The sequence below is a fragment of the Lepisosteus oculatus genome, chromosome 7, assembly GCF_040954835.1.
Source record: "Lepisosteus oculatus isolate fLepOcu1 chromosome 7, fLepOcu1.hap2, whole genome shotgun sequence".
NCBI lineage: Eukaryota > Metazoa > Chordata > Actinopteri > Semionotiformes > Lepisosteidae > Lepisosteus > Lepisosteus oculatus.
Window position 1 is genome coordinate 56,626,838 of NC_090702.1, and position 18,019 is coordinate 56,644,856.

General features: G+C 46.1%; 1 protein-coding gene across 2 annotated transcripts in view; it reads right to left on the reverse strand.

The window, feature by feature from the left end:
* Window positions 1–13,859, reverse strand: part of mpped1 (metallophosphoesterase domain containing 1) — a 54,612-nt gene extending 40,753 nt beyond the window's left edge. Inside the window, exons 1-3 of one of the 2 annotated variants that reach the window (XM_006633055.3) lie at window positions 12,985–13,859; window positions 7,158–7,436; window positions 2,060–2,241 (exon numbers count right to left, since the gene is read on the reverse strand). In XM_006633055.3, the coding sequence (XP_006633118.1) occupies window positions 2,060–2,241; window positions 7,158–7,321 (346 nt within the window). In that variant the 5' untranslated portion in view covers window positions 7,322–7,436; window positions 12,985–13,859. Of the gene's footprint in view, window positions 1–2,059; window positions 2,242–7,157; window positions 7,437–12,827; window positions 12,907–12,984 lie in introns of those variants that run through there. The other variant, XM_015351908.2, reaches the window with a different exon arrangement.
* Between the last annotated feature and the right edge of the window lie 4,160 nt (window positions 13,860–18,019).

The window sequence follows — 18,019 nt, forward strand, 5'->3', positions numbered from 1 at the left end:
CAAAGAGGAATTTAACTGAAGGACACTGGCAAACAAGAAGATCCTTAATATGTTACAAACTCCCATTCTTTTTTAACTATTCGTATTTAAGCACCTCTCTTGTTTGTAATAATTTGAAGCTGCTCTATAAGGCTTCTGGTCGGATTGTGATGGGGGATACCGATCAGTCTTGCTTTGTTTTTGCCTATACAACAAATAGTAATAGAAGAAGAAGAAGAAGAAGAAGAAGAAGAGACCAAGCAAGACATGAAGTAACAGCACAAGCTGAATATTCAAAGCAAAATTAAAAATTTAATAGCACAGATTAAAATGACAAAAACATAATATTCAATAAGACTGAATGAAACTAGACCATAATTAAATAAAAAAGAGACACCCAGTGTTTGTTTTTTTTCAATGGGCTTATAAACTTCTCATAACTGCTTTAAGTACTTTATATTGTGGCTGGGCGACATCACAAACCACAGCTTTTACAGAACTGTGGACGGTAATACAGTACTGTGTTAAGGACTGACAAAATGCAGTGAGCAACTAATTTAGCAGCGTTTCCAGTGGGAAGAGAGGCGTGCGAATGAGAGGAGAGGGGGCCTGGCTCGACACACAGCACCCGGGGCGCACTGAATGCTGAACAAAGGGCGATTCTGGTGCAATAAACAGATTTCAAAGAACCACACGACATCCAAAAAGACCAAGGGGGACTGTAGCTTTAAGTCACCATTAAGAGCCAGGGAACGTGTTAATGAACTGTGGATAACAGCTATCTGCAAGCAGCAATACATCCTGAGGCTCACAGACACCCGGCACTGCTGCTTGGCACACTACCCTCACAGAGCACATATGCTGGTTAGAAAGAAGCCTTTGCTGATCTACAGTATGTGCTCCGAAATCCGAAATTCCAAATTGTTTTAAAAAAAATCACTGTAGCATTGACGAAACAAATGAGATTTTATTTATTTTTTTTGTTCTGCAAGGAATCACATTTGCCATGAGTAGCCCAGCCATGAGACAGGGCTCTGTGCATGTCACTGCTGTGGACACGCTGCCAGCGAGCCACAGCCCTGCCTGTAGGGGGCACCCCTGCGCACGGGCACACTCCAGCTGGTGCCCGGGGTTCACTGCCAGCGAGCCACAGCCCTGCCCGTAGGGGGCGCCCCTGCGCACGGGCACACTCCAGCTGGTGCCCGGGGTTCACTGCCAGCGAGCCACAGCCCTGCCCGTAGGGGGCGCCCCTGCGCACGGGCACACTCCAGCTGGTGCCCGGGGTTCACTGCCAGCGAGCCACAGCCCTGCCCGTAGGGGGCGCCCCTGCGCACGGGCACACTCCAGCTGGTGCCCGGGGTTCGCTGGCAGCGTGTCCACAGCCCTGCCCGTAGGGGGCGCCCCTGCACACGGGCACACTCCAGCTGGTGCCCGGGGTTCACTGCCACATTCTGTGCTGCTGCCTGCGCTGGTCTGAGTGACACTTGCAATGATGCCTTGAGAGGCATGAACAAAAAAAAAAAAGCACTTCTAGCTCTAAAACAACCTGTGTGGGGAAGACATCTCCTTCCAAAAACAGCTAAATAAATCTGAAAAAAAAAACATGACAATATCGCTGTACTTTATAAAATCGCCCGAGATTGCCACCAAGTTCCTGAATAAATCACAATATCTCCTGAAAAAGAAAGGGTTTCCTTCCAAGGGGAAACACAAAGAGCCCAGGCCCAAACGGAATTGAGCTTATAAATATTTATAGGCTCTCGCACGCCGGAAAAAAGAGCACTATGAAAATACGAACACCTCATAAAAGAGTGTCAAAAAGCCTTCAGATACATCTGAAATCATCCTGCCTTCTCTGCATATATCGTTGACAATGATAAAAAATAGATACTTTCCGTTTCTAATAATAAGCCGGCAGTGCCGAGAGCTTTCCTCCCGCACACGCAGAGCAGTCTCCCCGAGCTGGCGCCCCCGACACCCCAACGACTGAAACTTCGCCTCAGCTCCCTGCGCCCCCCCGCGCTACAGACAGGCCCGCCGAGCCGAGCCGAGCCGAGCCAGAGCGAGAGAGCGCCCTTACCGAGCCAGTCGTTGAACTTCTTGACTTCGCTGGGCAGGCCGAGCTCCGTGAAGTCGCCGGCGTGGATGAACACGTCTCCGTAGGGCATCTGGATGGCGTCGGTGCGGGAGTGGGTGTCCGAGACGCACACGAAGCGGGTGTAGCCGGGAGGTTTGGGAGCGTCGTGCGGCAGCGGGTCAACCCTGCAGAGCGGGGGGGGACAGATGGCTTTAGGTCAGCACTCTGACCCGCTTCCGGGTACTGATATGCACAGCTATGACACCTCCTACCGCAGGGGCAGGGTGCAGCAACGGGCCAGCAGACGCACCGCTATTCTTCCATGCACACGGTGCCTTTGAAACACGGGCTTGGGAAGGAAAGTGAAAGACGGCAAAACGCACAATGTTTTAACTGAAAAATCCGTCTGCGGGTGAATCGAACAGCGTGACAAGCGAGGGCAAAGACATCGTCGCTAGATGCTAGAGACGCTTCCACCAGACGCGGCTCTGGCGAGCGTGTCCGAGCTCCCGGGCCGCAGAGCCGAAGTCGAGGCCAGCCCCCACCCCCGAGTTCTCTGAAAGGCGCAGCCTCTTTAGGTCTGGAGTCTTCAGCTCCTTCACCAGAAGTGTTCCAACAACACGAGCTGGATCCAGAGATTGAATCTGCTGAGTGCAGGACTCACATGAGGACACCAATATCTCAGATTGATGGGAGACCCTGTCAGAAATGGAAACTAAGGGGTAGTGCATCTAAAACGACAAACAGAAGGCCCTTCTGTACACAAAGGGTTGTGGGAGTGTGGAGCAAGCCATGGCCAGCTATGTACCCTGGCTTCTTTCAAGAACCAGCTGTTTAATAGCCTCAGATCAATTAACTACTAGAAACCTAACAACCCAGAGGGGACAGGTGGACGTTTGCAACCTTTCTTACGTTTGAAAAATTTTGGCATAGACAACTTTAATCTTTACTTCACAGATTCTTCTTCAAGATAAGTACTTCCCATCTCATGCTAGTTGTGTACAATCTCAGTATTTGAATTAGTACTTCACATTAGTTTAGAATAATTTTCATTTACCAGATGCCTCTCCTAACCTGAATGGTGTTTAAGCCAGAGGACAGAAGTGAACATTAAGAACACAACTGGAAATAACTGGATTCTAGTCTAAGTCCTTTTGTAACTTTTTAGCTGCTTCTACAGTGTTTCTCACACTTCTGTCTTTGTGTCTCTGGGAATTCCTCAACTGTGAAAACTATTCCAGAAATTGTTGATGGAAATCCAAAAAACTAGTGGACCTAAAATAGGACCCTGTGGTACACCACGAATGACCTCAGCCAAGTTAGAGTCCTGTCACTGCAGAGACTGAGTGAAAAATACTGCCTGTGTATTTTTTTCTCTATTCTGCATTTGGGAGATATTCTGTAACTTGTAAAATCATTTTCAATTAATTATGCCAGATGTCCTTAAACATCTATTCAGGCAGAAGCAGAATTCCAGATATGCATTCAGGATCCTGATCATGACTATATGGTTCAAACATTTAAATATAGCTGACAGCAGTAAAGAGTAATGTCCGCTTGACTTTTAGGATTCTCTCCTCATTCGCTATGAGGTAGTTAAACCTACAGAAACAAGAGCTTAGGATTCTTGGCATTCAGAGCTTTAGAAGGCAGCGATATCGCAGTACACAGTACAGAACAGTGGAACGTGTCTCAGGTGCTTCAGGGTCCCTTGATACACCACGCTTCTAGCTCAGCCAATATTCTCAGAAACATGAGGCATGCTGATGCTGCTTATTTTAGACCATTTAACTCGTTCTCAGCCTTCCTTGTGTGTAAGACAAACCTGTCCGTAAGCTGATCTGCTGACGGACTCACGCTCAACAGCGCCTCACAGGAGGGGCAGTGCGGATGGGAGAGAAAGCAAGCCTGCGGTTACCCAGGACATCTGAGAACCTGGGCTGCCCAACCTCGGCACTTTGCAGACACAAGCGGTGAAGTCCGAGAACCGCGGTGTTGTTGAGGCTCATTTTAATCTGCTTTCTGATCATCACACTGGATGAGAAATGTGTGCAGGACATTCTTATTAGAAGTGTCATCCCTGAAATTCCTTAATAACTGTCAGAGAATGCAAGAGATAGGTGGAACTTTATATGTCTGAAGAATAAAATTAACAATTATTCAAAGTCTCACCCTCATTGTAACCTTATATAACATCCTGTACAAACACTGCATGCTGGAGGATGAAACATTTATTAATTTGAAACCTACATGTAGATTTATTTTTTGCAAGTGGAAAAAACAGTCAAAAAAACATGATTACAAAGTAACACAGGTGGGCACAGCTACACTTTGGTAGTAAAAGACAATTAGTGTCACTGGAGCTGAACTGAAAAGTTACTGGAAGAACTCAATTTGAACGTCAGCTACTCCTGCTGTCGTCTCCAGACTTGACCTGCTGTGCAGCCCTGTCTCATGCAACCTTCCGGTCTCGTGTTAACGCAAGGTTTGCTGAATAGTATGGGGAAAATCACTGAAAGAGTTTGGCTTATTTTAACAACAGACAATAACCCAACAGCTATATGACACATATTTTCAGTAAGAATCCTGTTAACCAGCTAAGTTTTTTTTTAAAGGATTTCTATGTCTTTGGCACACTAGGAGGATAATCTCTGATCGATAGCAGTAACTGCGTTCACTGGCACGGCCTCCTAGTCTAACTGAAATGGCTTTCTTATCTGTAACAGATGAAGAAGAAGCAGGCTGCATGACATTTTATAAAATATCACCTTTAATTTAATTAACTGCAATTGCTCATTAACCTTCTACCTGTTGTAAATATGGCATTGATCATTTATACAGCATCAGTAAATGCTTTGAAGAAACACTTTAAGAAGCACTAATACAAAGAATAATCATGCCTACTGTATGTACCCTTACATGTGATGAAGCCTCCATTTTTATTTATCAATGCAAATTCACACCGAAACTTTAGAAATGTATGAATTATGCATGATAAAATCACCACCTGCAGTTTTCAGTCACACCTATGATAAAAAAAATCATTCCTTTCTGTAAGTGCCATTACTATAGTTTTTTTTTAAAAAGGGTTGTAAGGTTCTGAAACATTATGCATGAAATGAAAGAATGGGTTGAAAATACTTTGTTTTGACATTTCACTTTTCACTTCAGAAGCCTAAAACCCAGTATGTGACACATTAGTTCATGACATTACTACAGACTAGTTAGGAATGTCTTGTCTTACTTGACAAAAATAGTGTCGGTAATATCTAAAGCACGTTCCTTTGAAAAAACAACAGAACAGTGAGTATAGATTTTCTGTAAATATAATTTACAGTCCAAGGCTACTGCAATGAACAAAACTAGAATAACCCCAGAGCACATCTGTAGGTCTATAGTGGGTGAGAACACAGGAGAACTGTGTTCTTCAATCAACCTTGATATTTAGTCCTTGAGGAGAAAGTAAGCAGGCTTGGATATGAAGGACAGTCAGTTTCATCCTTCCAAAAGTTGTTCTTTAACAGAGGTTTAGGAGGAGATCAAACTGTTATCTCACACTTCCACTCTCATTCGTATAAATACTCCCTGGCTGCACACAGAGCTGTGCTCCATCCTCTCTTGCGCCACTTCCTCCACTTCGGCTGCATCCTCTCAGCTGCCTCCCTGGCTCATTCCTTGTGTAAAGGGGGTTGTGACGGCGATGATCTTCGGTCAGGCAAGTTAATGCCAAAGTATTAAATACACTTTCCATTTATATTCATCAGCTAAGAATTTGACCAAACAACTGAATTGACACCGGGGGTGATTCTACAGCAACATGAGGTGAACAGTGAGGACTGAGGCCTTTACAAGGAAAACCACAAACACGTTATGAACAAAGGTGCCAAGATCAATGAACTACTGGCAACCAAAGTTGTATCCTAAATGCTTTTGTGACCTATCTCGTGTTCTTCTTGATTATTTATAAACGGAAACGAGTGCCTGCCATTCTGGGGGCCTTGTGAACTCAAGCATAAGGATGACCAAACTAATTTCACGGTAATTTAGAAAAATATCTATACTCGATAAAAAACAGAAAGCTGGTCTGTAAACATGACTAAATTGAACTGCAGTTTTCAGCTTTCTTTCTCTAAGTGTTTGCTCAGCCATTAATAAATGTTCAAGTCAAAGTTACATCCTGTGTAGGTGCATGCCTGACACAAATCTGAAGTCATGAATTTCAAGAACCAGTCAGTGGTCTTAATGAGCTAAGCAGAACACAAGTCGAGGTCAAGCTTGGTCTGGAGTCCACCTGCAGTGTGCAAGTTCCACATACAAAAGGCCCCTGGACCCTGTAGGTCCTGAAGAACATCTCTTGATTAGAACATAGATCCACATCAGCCCACCGTCAGATCCACCAGGCAGCCCCGCCCAGCTATTCAACCGGCCAGTCACCAGGCAGCCCCGCCCAGCGAGTCACCAGGCAGCCCCGCCCAGCGAGTCACCAGGCAGCCCCGCCCAGCGGGTCACCAGGCAGCCCCGCCCAGCGGGTCACCAGGCAGCCCCGCCCAGCGGGTCACCAGGCAGCCCCGCCCAGCGGGTCACCCGGCCAGTCACCAGGCGGCCCCGCCCAGCGAGTCACGCTGCCAGTCACCAGGTAGCCCCACCCAGCACGTCACCTGGCCGGTCACCCGGCAGCCCCGCCCAGCTATTCAACCGGCCAGTCACCAGGCAGCCCCGCCCAGCAGGTCACCAGGCAGCCCCGCCCAGCAGGTCACCCGGCCAGTCACCAGGCAGCCCCGCCCAGCAGGTCACCAGGCAGCCCCGCCCAGCAGGTCACCAGGCAGCCCCGCCCAGCAGGTCACCCGGCCAGTCACCAGGCAGCCCCGCCCAGTGGGACCCGGCAGCCCCGCCCAGCTATTCAACCGGCCAGTCACCAGGCAGCCCCGCCCAGCGAGTCACCAGGCAGCCCCGCCCAGCAGGTCACCAGGCAGCCCCGCCCAGCAGGTCACCAGGCAGCCCCGCCCCGTGAGTTATCGAACATCCACAGACAACAAGCTAACGAGCAGCCACACGCCCTCGCGGCTCTGCGGTCAGACATCGGCGGGCGGGGGGGGCTCACATGTGGACGTGCGGGGGCTGGAAGCGGCCCTGGTTGATGTTGTAGAAGGTGAAGGCCTGGGTCGGGTTGGCGCTGTACTCATCCACGTCCACCGCCGCCCGGGCGCCGTGCTGCTGCTGGTGCTGCCGCCTGGCCGCCATGATCTCCGACAGGGTGAACGCCATGGTGCACCGCGGCGGCGCGCAGGGTCCCGTCTCCCCGGGGGCCCGCTCTACCTGCGCACCCACAGCATGCCTTCCTCGCGCCCGCGCCGCTCCTCCTCACACTGCAGGCAGCACGCTGGGGAGACAGAGCAGAACAGCTCGACAGCTCATCTGTGTGTGCGCGCTGCCTTTACTTTACATCACTTACAGTGGGAAGATCCAGGAGGGGAAATAATACACGTTCGGCTCCGGGAACTCATTAGAAATCTTTCCGACTCAGTGGCTTGATGAATATTCCAGAGTTGAGGAAAGCTTGTATCAGAGTAAGACGTACAGCAGGGAAAATAATTATTTGAACAAATCCAGGATGTATCCGTTATAACTGACAGCATCACCAGAGGTAAGGTCGGGCGGATCTCACGCTGGAGTCCCAGCTCGGCTCAGAGTGAAATCAGGGAGTCACGCGGATCTCTGCACTCCTCCTACTGACATCGTATCCCACGCAGGGAGACGACAGAGATCAAGGCCTTTGTGTTCTTGTGTAACAAATTTTCAGGAGGATGAACTCCTCAATTTGATCTCTGCATTACTGACAAATGCTGCACACGGCAGCTTAAGAAATGCAGACGAGGTTTTAAAACTCACGTGTGTTTGTAGCATGACTTTCGTGAGCACGGGGCACAGCAGAGGCTGTGCTGTGAAGTGCAGACTTTGTGGAGCTGCTGTCAACAGAAGGGCAGTCCAATACCTCCAGCGAGTGGCTCATCCCGGCGAGGGCGATGGCCTCGCCCCAGAGCCCATCCCGGACGCACCGGCGTGCCCACCTGGATGGGACAGCAGTCCGCCGCAGGGCCCCGGAGAACCGAAACTTCAGAGCAGCCGATCAAACCAAAGCTTGGGGAGGGGGGGAGGAAATCTGAGCATGCAGAGAAAACCCCCGGCTCTAAGAAGACGGGGAGACCACACCCCACGAGGACAGGCCTGCGGGCGCAGAATCAGCCCAGAGACCCTGGAGCACTGAGCGCTACTGCAACACCTCGAAGGTCAAAAACCCAGACGGACCACACACTGGAAACAGAGTACGTCACTGTCGTTGTACAGTATATTGAAGTATCGAGCAGTACAATCCCAGTGACCCTGTCTGCAGTGCTGAACAACAGCTGGTGGTTTTTATTCGGAATTAAACTATAGGAACTGCACTCTTCAGCAGGTGTCCAGAACTTCAGGTGTATCTCAGCCTACACTTTTTAAACCAGGGGTCTCCAGCCCCTGTCCAGGGGAGCAATAAATGATTGTCCTTGAAATCACATTCTAAGGCCTGGAATGATTCACCTATAATCAAGTCCACAGCCGACAGTCCAGATCACATGAGCAAGAATCAGCGGATCCTTCAGCGTATCTAGACGGTCAGTGATCTCTTCATTGAAACATGACTTTGCCTTTTCTGCTTTATTGATCAATGGCTTACACAAATCTTCCTAATCTCTGAATTCAGGTTCTCCTCTCCCGGCCCAGGGCTGAAGAACCCCGTTTTCAACCACCGATGCATCTCCATTTTACACGTCCGATTAATTGATGCATCAGTCAAGCTAGGAATCAAAAATAAACATCTTAACTATAATTAAATCTTAAACTCTACGTGATATGATTTTATGATTTATGATATCATTAAATTATATTCATCACTTTACATATTACATGTAAACACTGCTTTACCTTGCTAGTGTCTAGACAGCAGAGTTCGAAAAACTCCACAAGAACAAACAAAGAACAATATCTTGTCACAGTAACATTCACGATCAAACCACTGAGTTCGCTTGTCCCAGCAGCTCCTGGTCCATGTTCTTGCCAAACTAAGTCCTTTATGATGGGGTAGGTTTGCTGTGCATTTCATTTTCCTGGGTGAAAGATTTCCCACCATCCAAAGGGGTTTTCTATTGTTTGTAAAGTGCAGTTTGATGAAGAAGTGAGATGACTTACAGTCGTGCGAGTGGTGTGTGAGGATGTCTTTCACTCTGCTATTACTCTAAGAGCAGGTAAGCGCAGGTAGTTAAATTAATTCCTTTATCTCACGTACGATTTTTCCATTTAACACCTGACCTCTCCGTTTTTAAAATCCATTCGCTATGTAATTGATGTTTTTACACAATTCAAGTAATTGTTGGATCAGAGCATCCCAACAGATTCTAGCTCGACACCTCTATAGCCTCGTGCTCGAAACGAAATATTATGCCAGGCACTGCAACATCACCATCCAGCCAGAACAAAGGTACAAGCCAGCCTGACTCGCAGTCGTGTTGTTGTGCTTACACGATCAGTCCACAGATCAGATCGTGGACAAACTGTTTCTCCTGTCAGACAGCTACTCAAGGAGCCTTGGAAGGTGCTCTCACAATGCTTTAAAGAAAATATTTCAATGGCTGTTACCCCTGTGTCTTCAAGGGGTTTCTGCCCTGTGCTTTTTTAGTCTTCTTCCACTTGAGTCAATTAACTCAAACGCATGTCCACAATATGTTCATTAACGCTTTTATTCTAATTTTTCAGGCTGACAAAAAGTTAACCAAAACGAGGAACAAGCTTCATCTAACAGTATCTCCTCAAACAGTGACTCAAGGTGCCTAGCCAGCACATCATACACACAGCCCATATTGTAATCTAGTTTCAGACACATTTGCATCTTCTCAAATGTTATTAAAAATAAGAAATGAGCGATCCGCTTGAATAACCAAGTTGTTCACTGTTAAGGTTACTGGGACAGCTGCAGGTGACACACCTGTTCTAATGCTAGCGTGTCATTAAAATATCAGAAGTCTGTTTTCAATTTCCACTCAGGATTCTTGAAAAAGCCCACAGCCCGAGACGCCCCATGAATGGAGCTCAGAGAAGAACAGCAGACATTGAGGTGGAATCACAACACTATTTTTATATTTCTGGGTTAGAAAGAATCTGCATCAATGAGCATATTTCAAACCACAAGGAAAGTAAAATGTACACAGTAACATGTAAAACCTCCAATTTACAGGAGAAAATTCCCATGTACCGTATCCACAGAGCCACACTGCTGTCATTGTCTACAATTCAGAGCGAGGCAACAAAACTTCTGGAGAGATGAAGTGGCCCTACCTATAACATTGTAAACAATTAGGCTTATGAACATCTCTTTTAATCCAATAGAAAAATTGTTCTCGACTTCGAGAGTTTTGCCAACTAATACGACTTACTTGTTAACCATGCATGCAGATCACATTGGCACATTTCTGCAGTGAAATGTCTGCTGCAGAGCCTGTACTTTTTTGCTCATACGTCACAGAACTCTACATCAGTCACTGCAGTGACTAGTGAGCGGGAAGGGCCCATCACACTTCTCACGAACTCTCTCTCTCACCCGTGGCGAGACCGGCAGCAACATGCTGACTATACAGTACTTTCACAAAGCGCACCGCTTTTGTGCTTGATTCGCAATTGGTAACATTTTGCAAAACCCTCAATTAATCTATGTTCTTACCAAGATTAAGAACCGGTTTGAGAAATTGGGAATTGTAGCCCCCCCTTAACAGCGCAGTTTGTGAAACACCATTGGTCTGGCAGCAGAACACAGCGCTTGATGCCCTGCAGTTGCACAAGTTGGGAAACTCTGAAAGCCCCAGTAAAGATCAGTGAAGGGCGGTACCAGGCAGTGGAGCAGTGATCTGGCCGAGCGCTAGATGCACATGCAGGAGCTGTAGCACATGTAGCAGCAGGTTCTTAATTAGGTTACAATCTATAATCATAATAACTGCTTACACTTATATAGCGCTTTCCTGGACACTCCACTCAGGGTGCTTTGCAGGTAACGGGGATCCCCTCCACCTCCACCAGTGTGCAGCCCCCACCTATGCAAAACCAGAACTCGAAACTCGTAGATGACCCGTTTCAGATTGGATCGGCCCGCGTTACATGGAAATACGTTCTTTCTGATAAACAGAACCAAGGAATTGGGATAAAAAATGTGCTCATCTGATCTTCTCTGACTTGACTGTACCTGTTGGCTTTTCCTCTGTCACAGGATAAAACAGACACATGAAAACTGTGTCGATTTACAGAGAACACCTGGGAATAAATGAAAGAATTAAAAATGTCTGGACTCATGTCACAAAAGTTATAGCAAATGTGTTCATGTGTTCCAATTCAACAAAGATTATACTTAAATATTTTTATTTAAAAAAACATATTTCTGTATATTATTATATGATTATAAATTGTGGGAATCTGCTAATTGTATAATTGATATGTTGATCAGTTAAAATGTTTATCTTTTTTCAACTTTTTATATGTAATTCATACAAATTCTGATATTATGCACATTTAATGTCATTCTGTTACAAAAAAAGAAGAAACCTAAGTTCCAGTACAGAAGACCCCGGAGTTTTCGTGTTGTTTCATTGTTATAATGGTTGCTGAAAGAGAGGGATAGATACTAAGCCTCCTTTCAGCCCCTGAAACGTCTGCAGACAGGCACAGCGCTACATGTGTTACACAGTCCTTTCCCTGTCCACTACCTGAACTCCTGGTTGCACAGAACATGGACACAAAGTTGCCCACTGGTTTGAGAAAGGCCGGTTTTCTCGGCAGAACTTCAGAACGCCAGTCAGCTCAGGATCACGCTTCCCGGAAGGCATTTCATACCTTCAAGACAGAAATCTCTCTTTTTACATCATCTCGCTTATAATGTGCGCATCTATGTTGCCCGTCGACAGTTGCACAGCAAATGTCATGTACTGTACAATTTGTTATATTCGAAAACACTTTATACTGTATATATGTTCCATTTAAGTGATTTTCTCACAGATAATAGTTGAGTGCTTAAACCTCGTAAATGTTGGATAATTATGAACTATGTATTTATTAGAAATAGCAGACTATACTAAAGCAGTCATCGACATTTTAAACATTTCATTCAACAAAACGAAATGAAAGAATCAAAAGCATTTTCAATGCTGAAGTCCTAGACACAAGCAGGCTTTAAAAAGAATAACCTTAGCTTCCTCCACACGTACAGCGCATACTGTACACGTACTTTCTTAAAACGTGCAAATGTCCTGTTTACGACGAATTTCTCTTCTCATGTAGAGCGATTTACAACGTGCAGAAATTAAACTTATCCAGAACGCATCCACGATCCAAGCGATCAGAAATGCTTTCCGCTGACGAAGTGTCATCGTGGAGCAAGTGCCAGGCACAACACGGAGACTTCAACAATTCACTATTCCGGCACGCCGGGATAAGTGCTGCACATCACGGGCAAACGAGGGGACATTGATCACTATTAGTGATCCGCACGAATGACACGCTAATGGCAAATTAAAAACTGGAAAAGGTCATTAACGCCCTTAATGAGCAGGGATCTTCGGAAGGCGCGCTGTAAAAGTCAGGACCGTGGGTCCCAGTGTCCAGCCGCAGGCAACACTTTGCCAAGTGTCCACCACGGGCCGGCCAGTTCGCACTTCGCGATGATTTCGTTTTACGCGGCACGGCGACGGGAAACAACCTGGTCTCCTCGCCGTCGAAGCGAGCCCTCCCGCGCCGGCTGATTCCTCGGACCGACATTAGAGGAACGCGCTATTCGGGGGGGGGGGACCCACTTCTCCCGTTCCACGCAGTCGCGGGTAATAAAAAGCCGAAACGCGGGACGCCGGGGCACCCACCTGGTCTCCGAGAGGCGAGCTGCGGCCGGGAGCCGGGGTGCAGCTGCTGCACCCTTCAAAACGCCGTGCCCGGAACAGCCGCCGACGAGCCGGAGTTGGTTCTCATTCCCCGAGCTTTTGTGTTTCTCCTTGGTAGTTTCGCTGTTCTCCTGCTCAGACACCCCCACCGCTCCCCCCTTCTCCTCCTCCTCCTCCTTCTCCTTCCCCAGTCTCACTCGCTCTGGATCTTTCCACCTCTCGCGCACAAGAGCGGGTGAATGGAAGCAGGGAAGGAAAAGGCAGGAGCGAGCGGAGCGGATCTCTCGCTGTAATTACGGCGTCTCGCCTAATCCTTCTAAATTATTCCCCTCGTTATTTCCAGTGGCGCTCCGTGCACGGTATCTGGGTTGTACCGCCCAACAGAGGACAGGGAATTCGCATCGAACCGGGTCCGGTCCGGTCCTGGAAGTGCCGGCGAAATCCAAAGTATTTCTTGTTTCTTAAAATTATTTTCTGGGACCTTACGAACTCGCGGTTCGCAGACTGTGCTGCCACATCGTGATAACCCCCCCAAAAAAGAGCGAGAGAAGCTACTCCGCTTACTGCTCACTGCTTAGAAATTACAAAGTGTAGCGCAACACAAGAATCAGAGTCACGGTGTATTAGGAGAGCGTTGATTGCCCATTACCTTTTTGCAGACCCTAATTATGAACGTTCATTCGACTGAAGACTTCCCGAAGTTATATTTACAGGACGATTATTTTATTTATTTAGGGCTGGCGCATTAAGGCCTCATTAATTAATGACTGCGCTCATCAGGAATGATTAAAGCAGAGAGAAAACGGACTGTGCTTCCCTTCAGAGCGCGATCTGCTCCCACAGAGCCTGCTCTGCGGTTTGGATCAAGCTCAAAAAAGTCATTATTTCTCATAAGAGCCCCGCCGGTGCAAGGCCCGCACCTCAGCAAGGAAGCGCTGCTTTTCGCGTTTTCGTTTGTTCTTTGCACAATAAAAAGGGGAGGTTGTGATCTATAATGGTATTCTATGATTCCCAAGCAAATGTATGTATATATTTCTTAAAACACTTTTCTCTGTGCTGAGTCTTGTCCGCCAGGAATTGCAGGGTATCAGACGTGTGCCGCTGTCGCTGCTGTGCGCGTACTGAAAGCTGTCTTTGAGATCAATCCGTTTCTTCCCGCGATCTACAGTAGCTGTCGAGTCGTGGCTCCCAGATTGTCTGCGGATCCCTGAAATAATGTCTCCCAGCTTCCTAGTGACTACTGGTCCTATTCACTAGTTCAGACTGGTCTGAATAGATAGCGGGCCGCGCCTTTTCTCTCGGTTGGTGCCGATCTCAGGAAAACTCACCCCCCTCCACAGCGTCCTACAACTTCACAATGAGCCTCTTGCCTACTTCTCTAACACTGTGATACAGTGTCCTGCCCTGCCCTGACAGACAGCTTGTTCTCGGACCTTCATCACAAGTTTCTCAGCGTTCACGGACAGCAGGTTGGATAACTCGTGCTTCGTGATAACAATTACCCAAATAAATCGTTCCCGTCGACTCAGGTTAACAGGTTTACAGTCCGTGCTTTCGTCCATCATCATCATCATCATCATCATCATCATCATCATCATCATCATCATCATCATCATTTTTGGCAATGTATGCTTAATTTCAGAATCGCTTATGTTGCCATTATAAATTAAATGGAGTTTATAACGAAAGTCCGGCAGGGATGACAACGACCAAGTTCAATCAGACTCAGCCGTCGGTAATTAGCAATCACTCCCGACGTGCTTTACTCTCTCAGAACGCTATAAATACGTACGTATCCCACCTCCACCCCATCTCCACCTCTGCAGCTGCCCCTTGGTCACCTTGCATGGGGGTCCTGACCTCCTTGTCCTTTTGCCAGGAGGTCAGCCCTCAGCCAAGCGGGTTATGACAAATTTTCACTCCATAATCCTTTCATGATGGTTTAAGCTGGGGGTGTTGTCATTCCTAGTGAAATTAATATTTACTGTATAGAGTCATATTATTGTATTTTTCTTCACATTCCATCAAAGCTTCCTGACCTTTATCACTCTGTATATCGTTCATTTGGCACAGTTAACACAGGAGGGTGTGCAGATTTCTCTGTCACTGTTGTCGGCGCTGTAGTGATGAGAGATGATCAAATCCAGTTTCTTATGTGCAATTATCCGAACCACGTGAGACTGCCAAGAAAGAACTATTGTTTGAAAGAGACGGTACATAAAAAATCTTTTGTTGTGCTTGTATGCAAAGGGTTTGCCTTGAATTCTGCTCGCTAGGATCTTGTAGATACATCGAGCTTTTCAAGGAGGTGGGGAGGAGGGGTTTAACCATCTAATTTTAATTTAATTTTTATTGATCTGGATTGATAAGCATAGTTTACTGGGGACAACAACATCCAAGAATTAATGTCTGGTGAGAAACGTCTGGCTTAAGTCTGGGTTGGTTAACCAGCAACCACCTGGAGACTTGAGCCCCAGTCAGAGTGAGTGAACTCCAGGCAGCTGCAGGGTGGAGAGGAGGGGAGGCACACTTGAGACGAGTGTGAAAGGAGTATATACAGCTCATGTCGTAATGGTAGCGATTGGGCGCAGCTGTGTGAGATTGACTTCCGACTGTGAGGTAATAACTTCCATTTATATCAAATAGGCAAAACCATACACAGCCGATGGCTGTGCATTGAGAAGCTGGTTACAGCCCTGTAGCAGGTGGATCCATGAGCCTCGGAGTGGTCAAGGAAAACATGCAAACTCCTTACAGAAAGACCTGCTTTAACCTACAGATCGAATCCAGGATGCTAGAGCTATGAGGTAGCATTCTTCAGCCACTACACAGCTGTGCCTGTTGGAAAGTGTGCTCTAGCACTAATACAGCAGACAGAAAGACCAATGCATGATAACACAGCAGACATGAGTGTGTGACAGTGCTGTATTGAAGAACTGAATCAGTATCAAAGTGAAGAATCGGCTACTTGATCCAAAGAATGGGGTGAGCACTGAACCAAAGAACTTCTGTCTAGTGTTATAAATAATTGTAAGTTGACATTGTACTATGTATAAAGGATTGTTATAAGACTTGTTAAAATAGGAACAAGTAAAGGTGTATGTCATGCTGAAAAGAGAAGAAAAGAAACAAGTTTTGGCTTCTTTCTTTGTAGCCTACTCATGCTGATGCAGCTTACCTGCTTGAACTTGTTAAAAATACTTTATTATATAGGTTAAGTAACTGCAGTGGATAGCATTGCTGCCTTGCAGTACTGGGGCTCTCTGTTCAATTCCTGGGGTGAATATCTATCTGCATGGAGTTTGTACGTTCTCCCCTTGTCTGCATGGGTTTCATCTGGCCGCTGCAGTTTCCTTCCACAGTCCAAAGACATGAAGTACTGGTAGGTTAACTGGATACTGGGAAAATTGGCCCTGGTGTCTGTGTCTTTGTGTTCTCCAACTAAGTGGTGTCCCACCTAGGGTGTATCCTGCCTTGCATCCATTGCTTGCAGTGATAAAGCAGTTAGAAAATTGATGGATAGTTTGGTCAACTATTAATTATGGGGAGACACTTGATACAAATATTGTGATGTTTGATATTATCTCCCCTGGTTGAAGACATGACAGTTTGCCAGAATCCCCCTCACCTGTGAGGAATGAGCCAGGGAGGCAGCTGAAATGGTGAAGATGGGGTGAAGGGAGAGCTGGAGAAGATGTGCGCTGACTTGTGAGCAGCCGGCAAATATTTATATGCAGGAGAGTAGAAGTGTGAGATTACAGTTTGACCTCCTCCTGAACTTCTGTTTAACTTCATTTAGGACATGTTTATAAAGGAAGTTTTTTCAGGATTTCTAGACTGCATCTTGAGAGACAAGAGAAAGGTGGGTGTTTGTAGAGGCATCACAGAAAGAGCTCACACAAGGCCTAAAAAGATGGGTGCTCTACACACTCCAACGGCTCTAATAACAGAAATGGCTTAATGCTTTGTAACAAGATTTATTGCATTTCAGGTACTCCTGAAGAAGCCTGGAGGTTATTTCTGTTCAGGAAGCCACCTGACCAGCAGTTAAAAGTGTGTGACACAACCTCAAACCAGTGTCTGCAAAACCCTCCTGCCAGCAGCAGTTCTCTCTGACTGCTCAAGGTTCGAGCCCTGTTCCTGGGGCACCGACTGCAGTGATCACCTTCTGAAATGTCATGGTCTGAATCTGCTCTAAGTAACACATTGAACCACACTGCATTCTAGCTGAACAGAGAACATACATTTCTGTATTCAAAACAAGTTAACCAGGAAGCAATTTTTTTCTTATGTTGCTTTAAAATCTATGATGTAGGGCATTCTTTGTGTACATTAAAATAAATGTTAAAGTGGATGTATTTATTCCTTGTAATTATTTTTTAGTTATTTTTAATTGCAATATCCTACATAACCTAGAATGTTTATGTTGTACTGTATATGTACAGGTTTGTGAATATATAGTATGTAACAAGAAAATCTAAAACTATAAATGGATCGAGCCCATAAAAATACTTTTTGGGTTTATCAAATTAAAATACAATTTAGCTGAACTAGTTGTTTTTTTTTTCCTTTATATTGGAACGCATCAATGTAAAAGAGGAAATGCAATAACCTTTCATTTGCTTTGCTCCCTGGAGTATTTCAGCTGTTACAGACAGCTGACGAAGGAACAGAACTGCAGTCCCTATACCTGGATTTGTCTCAAGGAATTAACACAAATCACTTTTGCCTGTAAAACTGTCAGCAAAATCTGGTCTCTGCAGGGGAATTAGAAGTCTCTCTTTAATGAAAGTTGGAGAGAAAAAAAATCAAGATGGAAACCTTTTGCAAAAAACATAATTTCTGAGATTTCTGAGCAATTTAGCTATTCCCAAAAAGATTTAAATATTAATCACAAACAAAATGGATTTGAAGTTAAAAATCAAACGAGATACAGTTTATGAGCTGTATTCTTCTGTGTTTGTGTTTGTCTTCAAATCATTATCGGTATTGCTGCACAACGTTTGTCTGTACATGT